This window comes from Dermacentor albipictus, chromosome 1 (genome assembly GCF_038994185.2).
Source record: "Dermacentor albipictus isolate Rhodes 1998 colony chromosome 1, USDA_Dalb.pri_finalv2, whole genome shotgun sequence".
In the NCBI taxonomy this organism is placed as follows: Eukaryota; Metazoa; Arthropoda; class Arachnida; order Ixodida; family Ixodidae; genus Dermacentor; species Dermacentor albipictus.
In genome coordinates, this window is record NC_091821.1 from 477,261,240 (window position 1) to 477,274,629 (window position 13,390).

At 45.1% G+C, this 13,390-nt stretch overlaps 1 protein-coding gene across 6 annotated transcripts in view; it reads left to right on the forward strand.

Moving 5' to 3' along the window:
• Nucleotides 1-13,390, forward strand: part of LOC135900246 (uncharacterized) — a 104,042-nt gene that overhangs the window by 12,882 nt on the left and 77,770 nt on the right. For all 6 annotated transcript variants that reach the window (XM_070532512.1, XM_065429667.2, XM_065429668.2 and 3 more), the window contains exons 3-4: nucleotides 3,983-4,722; nucleotides 8,856-9,129. In XM_070532512.1, coding sequence (XP_070388613.1) covers nucleotides 3,983-4,722; nucleotides 8,856-9,129 — 1,014 coding nt within the window. The remainder of the gene's footprint in view (nucleotides 1-3,982; nucleotides 4,723-8,855; nucleotides 9,130-13,390) is intronic.

Consider the following 13,390-nt stretch of genomic DNA (forward strand, 5'->3'; position numbering starts at 1 on the left):
TCTGTACCATGCCCGTGGGGTGAAAATGTACCGTACTTTTACTCCTGCAGAAGAAGAACTTCAGTTTGGCCTAGTTGGTATTTACTGCAAATCATATTGACCGCAAAAAAGACGGGGACATAGGAAGAAAACACATAAACAGCACAGGCGGTTGAAAGTTACCGCCTGTGCTGTTTATGTGTTTTCTTCCTATGTCCCCGTCTTTTTTGCGGTCAATATGATTTGTTTTACTCCTGTTTTATGCTAATTTGGGCACAGTTTACGTTCTGAAATATTCTAAAGGTATTTAAAAAATATTTGCATGTATGAGTAATGAGTATTTGATTTGTAGACAGAATCGAATAGGACACTATTAGATTCATTATTCGAAAGTTTCGAATATTTGCCCACCCCTAGGGCTAAGCTTCACCTTCACTGGCTCTGCCTCATGATGTGACGTCGTGTTGTCTACTTTCGGTGTCTTGGAGCGAGCATGCAAAGCATCTCCAACCGCTCTGCTAGCTGCCTGGCCATCGATCACCAGCGAGAGCTATCCAAGCAGCATGCATTGAGAGCGTTCTGTTGCAGTCCCAAGCGTGTCTGGTATTCCGGTAAGCGTAGACACGCTGGGTGTACTGGTGGATAGGTGCAGCTGTCAGTGAGAGTGGCCTGCAAGGTGCAGCCACCTGGTGGTAGACGGTGCAACCAGCCAAACACAGAGCTAATATTGCTGTAACCAAAGGTAAAACATATCGAACATTTAAAAAGACATGTTCACAGTCACATTGCCGTCAAACCTTTGCACCAGCAGCAAAGTAGGATACACTTTCTTACCGCTATATTAGTTCTGTGTTTGTTTGGTTGACCACTTTGCCACCAGGTGGCTGCACCCTGCAGGCAGCTTACGTTTTCAACTCCACTGATAGGGCAAAATGCCCAATCAGCCTGCATTTAGCAGAATGCTGGATTTGCTAAAACTCTATTGATTGTAATCCTCTGGCAGGAAGCGACAGCCCCAAACGTGTAGATCCTGGTGCCAATCAGATACCAACAACCCAATACGCTGCAGCCACTCTGCTCGCTTGTTGCCTTGCAGAGGGATATGATGTTGCAGCTTGACGTGGCACTGATCACTAGATTTGCAGCCCACACTTTAACAAGGGCGATTCATGGTCCTCGTGGAAACAAAGCTCAAGACCAACACCGACTGCGCAGCTCACATCAACACGGAGCATGTTGTAACAGACGTAGACAACACTTACTGTGCCCGAAGGGCTTCAGTGCAGTTGTAGATTGTTGTGTATTCTCTTTCTTTTACTTTTTCTTTATAGAAATGAATTAACCTTTATTCCAACTATTACGAACATTTGTTCACCATAAATTTCTAAAGATAATCGATGATGCAACCTGGGTAGCCCGTAAAATAGCTCGCCCAACTGACGTCACATGTGCCAGCTATGTGGATTGTATCAGGGTGGCTGTTAATTCACAGGAGTGCTTCCACTGCAATCAGTAGCAATGCACACCTTTAAAACCTTATAATACCTTATAATAAACTACACACTTCATGCGAAGGGCTTAGATGTGTCACTTAAAGATCCGAAGGATGTACCGTAACAACTCAATATGTTTGTGCAACATTGTCATAATAATTTCAGGGTCTCTTTAAATGCTGCTACTAAGGAAATTAGACAATCGCCAGCCCTGTAGCTTTGCCAAGTTTACTTTGATAGTATCTATGTGCTATGCATTTATAGGCAAATTTTGCCCAACTGATATTTCATTGCAGTTTGCCTTTAATTGGCTCAGGAGATTCATATTGTAACAATATTTCACAACTACCATGTTAATACAACAAAGTGATTTTCTAAAGCGAAGGTGTGATGGAGTTACATGTCCTCTTTGTGAAGATTGGCCCTGCAGGCAGATTACAGTTCAAATCCTTATAGGGCAACAAAATAACATAGAGAAAGCAGTGGGCTTGAAATTTAAAGACTTTCCATTTATGAGTAAAATAAACACAGGAATGAACATTACAATACTACAGTCAAACCTCTTTATAACAAAGTTGAATCTGACACCATGACTTTATTACATCCAATATTTGTTATAAACAAGTTATTTGTTATGCACTGATATTGGCAAGAAATCTTATATTTGCTTCATTATATTGAATAATTCATTATATCGAGGTTTGCCTGTACTTTTGAAAAAACTATATGTAGTTATATGTAAGCTGTGTGTCATCTCATCTCAAGGCCGAAGGTATTTCTGTGCTTGATTTTAATGCATCCCCAAATCTAATGCGCACCTAATTTTTGCGTGTTTAAAGTAAAAAAAAAAATTAAGATGCACCTGAATGTAAGATGCCCCCGATTTATAAAAGGAAAAAATTTAGCATGCCCCCATGTTTGCAAAAAAAAGACATGCGGAATTTATCCTCTTGAAAGGAATTCTTTTTTAATTACTTTTTATAATGAAAGTGGTGCATCGTCATTGCCATTTGTGCTTCATTGGCCAAAGATACCCAGCACACAAGGGTGGTATTCCTTGTATGCTGGGTATTTCGAGTGATCACTTTTAGAGATATTACCATTACTTTTGCAAGATTTTACGAGACTGCATTGGACTTGTTGAAGTACATGGCCGACAGTGCTCCTGACATGGTTTGCAGATAGTGAGCTTGGCATAGCACCATAATCGCTGGCGGCCGTATACCATGATGCATCCGGTGCTGAGTTGTGTGAAATGTCACATTAGCAATAGTGTCACTGAAGGTGGTTACCAAGAATACTGCGCCAGATCTTAGTCAAGCACAAAATGAATACACAGCAACTTCCATGAAAACAGGCTTTGTTATCATCTTGTGATGGCAAAGGCGCTGCATCTGATAGCTCTTGCCAACGGTGAGAGCGTAGCTTTGGTTTCATATCTGATTGTTACATGCAGTCAACTTTCGGATCAATTTTCTCAGAAAAAGGGTGTGCATTAGGTTAGGGTAAGTACGGTGAGGGAAGGTTTTGTTTTAATATTTTTTTGTCGCAGTACTAGCTGTTATGCAAACACCCCTGGCAAATTTTGGCCACCACTGTGATGTTCCATATGAAGTCTTGAGTGTGACAAGGATTAGAGGTGCGCACATGATATGCGGCAGGTGCAGAGGTAGGCACATGAGTGAGCAGAGAAGAAAAGTGCCTTTATGCGTGCAATCTTCCCGCACATCCAATGTTGGAGGTCATGTGATCAAGCACACGCTATGTGCAAAGAGTGGGCGAGTCCGCCTTTAGCCCAGCCATGGCTGCACAATGGCTGCCCCAGGCACTATATTTTGGACGTCATCTGTGGCAGGCGTCAACACCAAGAACAAACCAAGACGGCTAGTGGCTTCATGCAGGCTGTCTTCCTACGTGCCTAGTATTTAAGGTCCTGTAGGAAACCATCATGTATTAACTTCTGTCAAGATTAACTCTTGCACATGCGCAATGAAGAGGTTTGTTGCCTCATGTCCTGCTTTTATGTTCTTTGGGATCGTTTAGCTTATCGGCATTTCGTAAGTGTGCTAATCACTGCAAGCCACTGATTTCGTACAGTGCTCATCGCTGGATGCCTGATGCCACTAAAACTGAAGCAGCATTGGAACGGAGGTATGAGCAAATGAGAGAAGTTTAGAAACAATGTCATGCTGTCATTGTCACTGTTATTCCACCATGATCATTACGCCATCACCATGCCATTATCTCCGCCACCCTTTTGTCGTTGTTGTCATACATGTATACACAATTGGACATCTTAGCAGGCTTATTAGACAATAATATCCCAGTAGCTTCTGGCAATATTTTGTAGGTTTTAAAGGGACCTATTCACGTACAGCACAACACAGAGATAGCAGAGCTTTGTTTGTGGTTTTTCTAGCACCGACCTTCTTGTTTGCTTTGGTAATTGATAGTATAATCGGCTTATGGTGCTGTCCCGTTTGTCATTATTGCCCGTTTCGTCTCGCCAGGAGGGCCTCACAGCACTGCAAGACTCAAACTTGGGTGACCTGGAGGCCGACGGTGATGGGGATGCCCAGATTGAAGCCGATGGGGAGCAGGGAGGTGAACCCGAGTCCAGCTCCAGTGATGAAAGCGATGACGATGAGGATGGCATGGATCCACTGCACACTGGCGTTGGTGAGGAGTTCCGGGCACTCAGTGTGCGTCATGCCCGGCAATTGCAGCTTACTCTGGGTGGTGCCAGCGGCAATGGTGCAGCCACGGACAGCTCACTGCGTGAGGCTACTGAGATCGCGTCACTGCTACGTGAACTAGAGAAGCTGGAGGAGGCAGATGCTGACGCTGCAGTCTCTGTCATCGTGGGTGCCGGTGACGCCGTGACAGCTGTGTTTTTCCAGACGGGTGCCATGCGCCGATCGCTACGCCAGTTCCCCGAGCTGCTGCTCTTCGACAGTGGCTACACATTCGCCGCCATGGTGACGGGGCCCGGGGGACGGCCCCGGTTCTCGCTTGCCTCGTGGAGCGGCCACGATGCTGCTGGCCTGGGCTGCCCATTTGCCTTCGCGCTCGTTATGCGGCCCGTGCGGCTTGTCGTAGGTCTGCTGATGAGCGTGTTCACACAGGCCAACCCCGTGGCCTCCCAGGTGCGTCTGCTGCTGCTGGGCAAAGAGCAGCTCAAGCTGCAGGGCCTGCGGAACTTCTTCGACCAGGCAAGCACCACGCTTCTGTGTCACTACCACGTCATTCGGTGAGCTTCTCCCCTTCATTATGCTGGTGCACCTGTTCTTTTTGGTGAATCTGTTTCGGCATGCGCTGTGGGAATAAGATCAGGGTGCACAAATGCTTGCGCACTGTAGCCTTAGCCCACATAGCTGCTATTAAAAAGAAATCTGGTTCATTTATATGCATCAGCACACAGAGTGACTAAGACTAAAGTGGAAATTGGCATGAGTTTTAGTGTTAGTTTTAGTCACGGAGCAAGAAACATTTGGGAGTGGAAACTCCGCTGTTTGCGGTGACCAGAAAAGGTCACAAGCCCGCGGAGCCACTATCATGCTGGCGGCTGTTTCGGTTGCCAGGGCAACCGGTCGAGCGTGTTGCTCCCATTCGGCCGCGCGCGCCTGACTTCTATTGAGGGCTCGGAGGAAGTGGCCGGAGAGCGCGCCTGAGCCGCCTGAGCCGCCTGCCCGGGCGCTGCATTTTTTTTTTTTTGCTGCGATTTCTACGACGCGCCGCATGGCGCCGCCACTGTATAGGGCCCCGTCGGCGCATACAACAATTGTGACCTTATCTGGTTCCCTGCGCTCGCTCGCGCTGACGGAAGTTTGACTTCCTAAATGTCTTCCTCCGTGGTTTTAGTACTATTTGCTGATGAATGTAGACCTGTTCCCACTTTCCACTTTATGATCATGTTCAGAAACAAGGTCTTGGTTTCTGACATAAGTACCGTCGAATCTCACTAAAATAAAGTCACATCCTACACAATAGCACATTCATTATGGTATTCTATATTCGTTATAAGTGTACACGCCAATTCATGATCAGGTCTAGTGAAAGAAACGTGTGTAACGCCACTGAAGGGCCAGCAAAGGGTATCCTGCAGATTTTGATGCCCCATTGGTGGCTTGCTTTGCCGATACATTGTGCGGGAATGACAATAAATTACATATTAGTATGTGCTTTGGACTGTCGCTAATACTACGCAGCCGTGCCACCCAAAACAAGCCAAGCGACAGACAGAAACACATATGCATGTCAAGAATGTGGCATTTTAAGTTGCTCTTGCTGAGTACAGAATACCGTGAAATCTTGCTACAACAAATGTCACAGGACTTCCGACAGTTATTTGTTGTTGTATTGTGGTATCGAAAACACCTAAATTGGCATTAGAGGCTAAATCGAACAAAAGGGATCGCCTACATTTGAAAGAAGCACGTCCACAAGTGCGCTTATGCTAATGGCGAAAACTCCAAAGGATATTCGTGGAAACGCACTTTCATTGGAAGTCATCTCCATCCGGTGCACACACAGCTCATGCAGACCTTGAATCTAATAATGTGCAAGCGTGCCTGGCCGTACATCTGCGCACCATACCAAGAGTCACCGCTAGTGGGATTGTGTGCCACATTATTGTGTTTGTTTCACTTGTGGTATGATGAAAGTTGATGCTCCAGGGCACTAGCGATAACGACAGGGTTATGTTTAAGAGGGCCAACTGTCACATATGAGCCATGTGGCGGTGTATTTCTTCAGAGCATGGATAATGCACCTCGAACCATCTCACCCACTACGCCTAACGTCACTGAACGCCGGTGGCTGGTAGTAAAATGAACAGCAAGCACTTGTTATATCTGAGATCTGCACATGATGCACCACTGCGCATTGTCGCCGTATGGTGCCAAAATCCTTAAGCATAAACGAATTCTGTCCTTTCCTTGTATTTTTCGCCTACTTGCTTATTGATCGTGGGTTTGGGTGGCATCGCATACCTGCCTTTTGCTGGCGGTATTACTTTTGAGTCCTTCAAGATTGTTGCGATTGTCAAAGATGCAGTGGGTACGATCACAATCTTGCACTTCTTAATGCCATGCCAACTGTGCCGATTTGTGTAGTTTCTATTGCTACGGGCCGCCGTTATTGTTGGCATTGGCAATGAGGCTGGTGCGGATTTGTAATCACAGACATGCCAGAACAATTGCTGTTGATCGTGGCACACCGGATTTTTCACAGCATTATAAGTCACATTTATGAGTAATATTTCAGGTTACAAATTTGTTATTTTGAGGTGCTATTAAAACTGAGAAATCATGCAATTTCGGTCGTTATCTTCATGTATCCTGGTTTTTTAAAATTTGTAGCAATTAAACAGTTTTACGTTAAACAATATGCTTCTGGCTGGGCATTTTTCAAATTTTCAGTAATCTAAAAAAAGATTTGTTAATATGAGGTTCTTAGATATGAGATATCACTGAACCTATTCAGAGCCCCGTGCAAACATTAGTTTGCTTCACTCTAACCAATACTGTGTAAGATCCCACATTCACGGTTTCATTATAACACAAGGATACCCATGAGTATGACCAACTAAATATTAAGTTTACTTTGTTATAGTAACTCGTAATTCATTATATCCAAGGCTCAACTTCATATTTCTCTATGCTGGTTACATGTTTGTGTGTAACCAATATGTGTAACCAATGTATGTTTGTGTGCAAGAGTACGCGCATAAACTGCAGAAATAACTGCATACAACTCCCAAATCTTTGTAGTAGCTTTGCCATCTCTTCGGTGATTATTGACAGCCTCAGTTTTGGGGAGCAAGTCATGTAGCTCATAGCCAAGACCAGGCAATGACGAATTTGTTTACACTCAGCTACTGATTTCTGCAACTGCTAATTATTCAAACAGAATATTGGCTGTCACAAATATAAAAATAATAAATAATAATAAAAATAAACTTCCAAATACAATAGCCAAGAATAAAAAACAGCGCAGGTACAGAGAATAATCCCATCATTAAAGAGACACTAAAGGCAAATAGTAAGTCGAGCTAAAGTGCTAGATTAATGCTTAGGAGCATTAATCTATCACTTTATTATCACTTCTGTCTTATATTGCATTGTAATATAAGACAAAAGAAAATGCTACTTGTCAACTTCTGTTCGAATCTTAGAAAGAATAGCTTTTTGACATTACCCTTGAATACGACGCAAGCAGTCGAAAGGTTTCGTGCTCGACTTTTCACTGCCTGCGCTTTTGCATTTCAGTAGTTTCATTATTGCATATCGCGGCACTGGTTTTTCTGGCTCGCAAAACCCACACAAACTGTGAGTAGCTTTCTCTACCATTTTCCACCGTCTTGGCTTGATTTCTGTCCACATTTCTGCATCTTGCACAAAAAATAGTAGTGCTATCTGTTGGGCACCATTTTACTCACCAACGGCAATAAAAGGCGGTGATGGTGTATGCATCATTACAACTCCCCCCTCTCAGGGGCAGGTGATTTAAATTGCACTGAATATATGTGCACCCTTCAGACACAATTTTCTCCTTAACCAAGTCTTTTCTCGGCACAAAACAAGCACTTCGAGGTTTCTGGAATAATATTTTAACAATCCACGTTAACTTAATATTTGTCTTTGGTGTCCCTTTAAAAAGAACACATGACATGTCCTAAGGCAAGAGCAGCTAAAGTTATATGAATTAAGGGAAAACCAAAGTACTCACAACTTTTGTGCAGCTTTTGTAAGCACTCATTTACAAATCCTCAGAATGGGCACCTTCTCCTGTTTGCTGATGGTGTAGAGTAACTCCCTTTATTCTCTCCTCTTTCCTTCTTTCACTGGTCTTGCAATATTCTCTCCCCTATACTTTCCTTCTACTTTTCTTTTTATCACCTAATTTTCTTGCTAGTACCTTCTGCATTTCCTACTTTCTCTGAGCCCATTCTGAAAGTATAGCACCGGGTCTGTGGTATTCAATCACTCTTTCATAACCCCTAATGGTGGCTGTCTATCCGTTTGCCCATCCTGCCGTCGGGGCTACTTCCATGAGATCACCTGCTGGGTGGCTCAGCGACTATGGAGTTGTGTTGCCGAGCACGAGGTTGCAGGTTCTATTCCCGGCCACTCTGGCTGCACTTCAGTGGTGCTGAAATGCAAGAACACTACTTTGGGTGCGTGTAAAAAAGCTTATGTGATATAAATTAATCCAGAGCCTTTTACTGCAGTGGTCTCTCATACCCCACTGTGGTGAATTGGGACGTTATAACGTCCACAATTATTTGTTCCACGGGGTCCTCGGCACTCTGGAAGACAGCGTGTCGGTCCATATACATAGTGGCTGCAGAACTTTTGACAAAGTCTTAACCTGACCGCGCAGCTCGTTGCTGGGCAAGATGGACCAGCTGAAAATGCCGCCGGCGGAGCAGGAGCGGGTGTGCCGAACGCTGCGTGCCATGCTGGCATGCCTGCACGAGCGCACCTACATGGACAACCTGCGACGGCTGCTGATGGCCAAGGGGCGCTTTTCGAACCACTTCCAGCACGTGTGGCACGAGCAGCGAGACCTTTGGGCCGGCTTCCGCCGGTCGGGCCTCGTGCCCTGGTGTGCAGGTGTCAACGACCGTGTCGAGGCGCTCGTCCAGTTCCAGCAGGTGCGTCACACCACACACCCAGTTGGTGTTTTTTACTGCAGTAACTGCCGTGTTTATGTGTCAAAGCCTCACATGTCCACTTTGAAACATGAAAATCCTGGAAAAAAATAAGGCTTTAGTAAACGTTGCGCAATTACCTGAGTAATTATTTCGAGCCACTACTAAATGGCACCAGTTACTCTCCTGCCTATGACATCATCACCGTATCCCACTGTATCATATGTCATAAATCTAGTAGATGTCAACGATATTGGTTGCGCTGTGGCACATTTTTTACCTGTGTTGCGCTTTCGATGATGGGGAAGTACCCAATAGCATGTATTGTGGTTGACAGCATGTATTATGGCCTCCAGGCTCCAACTGATTGCATATTCGAAACAACATAATAAATGTGCAATTGGGCAGAAGTTCAAAGTTGGAAACATTGAAGGCAACTGAATAAAAGTATTTGCAGTCGGCTGCCAGTGGTTGTGTTCCACATGGCAGTCTCAGTGCTCTTAGAGGCTTCGTTAAGCAGCCATGCTTCTCACAAGGCCTGCACCCTATAAAGCTGAAAAAAAATGATAAGTGTGGGTTTTACTTGATTAAATAAGGAATCCAGGGAATCTTCCAGCTTTCAAAGTGCTTGTAAACAGGTCTGCAGTTGCAACTGAGTGGCCTTGATGTTTCTTGCTGAACACATGGTCGCATGTTCGATTCTTCGCTGAGGCATCAAAGTTCCAGTAACGAGGAGATGCGTGTACGCTCATGTACTGCACTGGAGTTCACATTATATTGACCCCAGGGGGTCGCAGTTAACCCACAACCTTCCATAGCAGTATGTGCTGTAGCCAATTGGGATGTTAAACCATTTTAGTTAATCCACTCGAACTCGTGAGAGAGTCTCATTGCTTGTTCTGTGTTATAAAGTCGTTGTTAGCTTGAGTTAACTGGCATTGTACAGGGTGGAGGGGTGCGCACTTGTGTCCCAATGCTGCCCTGCATGGCCTAGCTTTTTTCGTATGCAAGCTTGATATTATTAATAATAATACAGTGTAGTGGAGAACAAAGGTTCACTAATGCAACTGCACTCATTGCTTTTTTCCCTTGGCCATCCTTGTTCCTCAAAGTAGAGTAGGTGTAGGTCAACCTTTCTGCTGTTCTTTAAATAAATTCTTTAACACACATTTTGATGCCAGGTATCAAGAATTGTGTTATAATTGCCACTAAGTTTGTGATGTTCACTATTTAGTTTATAGTTAGTGACATTAAACCACATAGGTCGTTAGTCTTAAATATAAACTGGCGAGTGCTGAAAGCGTCTTCACTTTAATGGAAATCCTGACTCTCCAGAGACACGCAGTACCTTTGGAGGCAAAAGCAGGAAAGCCAAGTGAACGTACCGGGGCGCTCTGCTCAGATGGCTCTGCTGGAGCTAGGGCAGCGTTTTGGCGGGCAGGAGCATTGTGCACGCACGCATTAGTGTTCCTGCCGAACAACTGTGCACATATCACACCGTGGTGCTATCACTGATCTGAGTCGAACCAATTGCAAACTTGAAGCTAAGTTTATCTCGCACTTTTTTTTAGCACTGACAAATGGCAGCAATTTTCCTTCGCTCTGATCTGGTGCACCTTCAAGGTGTGACACCTGTAACAGTACTTGCAGCGCTCCTCATCACGCCAGCATTCTGAGATGCCTGCAGCAAATCGCTGTACCTTACTATCATTTTCAGTGGTTTGCCTTGAGGTGAAACTGCCAATTTCTTTCAGTAGAATCGAGAGCCAGAAACATTGCAACCAAATATTCAAAATCAAGTTTTAGTGTTTTGGTTGCAAAAGCCGCCATTGATTATGAGGCACACCGTAGTGGGAAACTCTGGAATAATTTCAGCCACCTGGGATTCTTTAACGTGCACCCAATACACGGTACACCGCTGTTTTTGCGTTTTGCCTCCATCAAAGCGGGGCTGCCACGGCCAAGATTCAATCCCGTGCCCTCAGGCTTAGCAAGCACAATGCCAGAGCCATTACACCACCATGACAGGTGCAACCAAAAGTTATCTGGGGCTGCAGGTAAGCAACTAGCACTATGCGAATGGAATGCTTTGCATGCAGTCTTGCTTTCACAACATCTGCCTTAATGCACACCATTCAGTTTTGAAATTGTCTCGCAGTGCTGGTTTGCATTCCTAAAAAGTTGAGGTGTTAACTGGGATACAGTTGACCCATGTTAAGTTGGCCTTGACAGTACTGACAAAATAGTTCAAGTTATCTAACAAGCCAGTTTATAAAAGGCAAAAAACACCTCCCAAACCCACTGCTGTCCCGTTCTGTAGTATTTATCCAATTCCAATGGGCCCCCAAATATAATGAGTGCCTGGTTTTTATGGGTTAACCAGAGAAAACCATGCACTGTGGACTTTATTAATTCGACTCTGGTCAATTCGATCTTTTAGTTCGTTCAATTATGACCAAAGGTCGTGTCCGCCACCCATGCATATCTATAGACCGTTTCATCGGGCGAGGAGGATAGGGCGCGCTGGGAGTCTTTTCTCCTCTCTGGCTTGGGCGATCCAGTGCGGCGCTGCTTGAAAGCATCGCTGTTGCGCGCTGCGGAACGACTTCGAGATGTTTTAGATGGTAATTTGTGAAATTTACACCATGTTCGTTCATATAAGCTCGTCAGGGAAGCCTTTCGGTGAATCACAGTAGTAACCACAGTAACACACAGTAACCAGTAGTAATCACTGTAACCACAGTAGGCGGAAATATCTCTTGGGGGCACAAAAATGTGACGCGCTTTATCAGCCGCGGTGTACGCGCATTATCAGTCGCGGTGTGTGTATGTGTTGTGAACTATTTTGCTTATATCGGTTTTAATTCAGCAAAGAAAACCAGTGTCTGTATTAGCAGCATGAAATGGTAAATCTGCTCACTATCTGATCACTTGGTGTGGGGAGTAAAACATAAAACGTAAGAGCGCATGCTCTGCGCGGCCAACCTAAGGCAACCACGAAACATCTAAGCGGCAGGCGCTATCAAATATTTGTGATGCACCGGCATCGTTCTCGCGCATTTCAAGTCTAGTAGGCTTCAAATTACCGTATGTCTACACTAGCCTTCCTGCATGAGGCCGATGGCGCTGCTCAACACAGCGATCACTGCGGTTGGTGAACCAGCAGGATACATATGTAAGCTATGCCCTTCGGCATTGCCTTTTTGGCCTGCATACAGCCATAATATATAGGAGGGATTGCATAAAAAGAATGCGATACCTATTTTTGAGGACAAAATTTCCGTAAAACTTGTGAGTGCGTCGTAGAGAATGGAATGAACACAACCGAAAAAAAAATTCGCTTATCATTCTCTTTCTCGAAAAAGCAAGAGAAAACAGGCTAACGCCGCAATAGGACCTCGCATAGTCCAGGGTGTCTACCAACCGGGAAAACCGGGAATTCTCAGGGAATTTGAACAGTCTGGAAAAACTCGGGGAAAACTCAGGGAATTTGTGCTTCCATCAGGGAAAATTAGCTGTAACTTTATTGAAAGGGAACGAAAGTCGTGTTAATGCTGGCTCCAGTAACAGAGGAATCGCAACGAATCGTCATTGACGCCGTGTCATCGGCACGATGTATTGCCAGAGTAGTTAACGACCGATTTTCTAGACGCCCGATTTTTCGGACATGCCCGATAATTTGCACGGTTTTGCGGCACCACCACGTACTCCATATAGTCAATGTATACTGCCCTGACTGCAGGTCTGAAATGGCATTAATCAAGGCCGCCACCGCCGCTATTTTGATTATCTCGCCGCCTCGAACCGGCACTCTCGCAGGCAGATCCGCTGGCAGCCGTAACCACCACCGCGGCAACGTTAGGCCTAGCTGCTTCTATGTTCGGTATTAAGCTTCTTGCCGTGCGGTGCCGTGTTTTTCATTGAAAGAATCGCCGCTATCACCAATGGGACCGACTCCGCCTTTGTAATCCTCGCGATTGGCTTTGAAACTCGCAGAGCACAGCGCGTTGCGTAATGCCAGTCTCCGAAAGTTAGCTTCGCCTCAGTACACTAGTGTTAGGCGGTGAAGCATAACAAGCGTGGGAAGGGGGCAATTGTCACGGGACATAGTATGTATTCCTTAATTACACATGCGTGCACCCCGTCTCCTGTCACAGTACAAGCCCTGATATGCCTAATAAGCGTACTGGCAGGCCTTCAGAGCTTTTTCAGACTTGCCTGTGGTAATTTTAGCCCTTAAAGGCAGTTAAAGACATGCATTAAT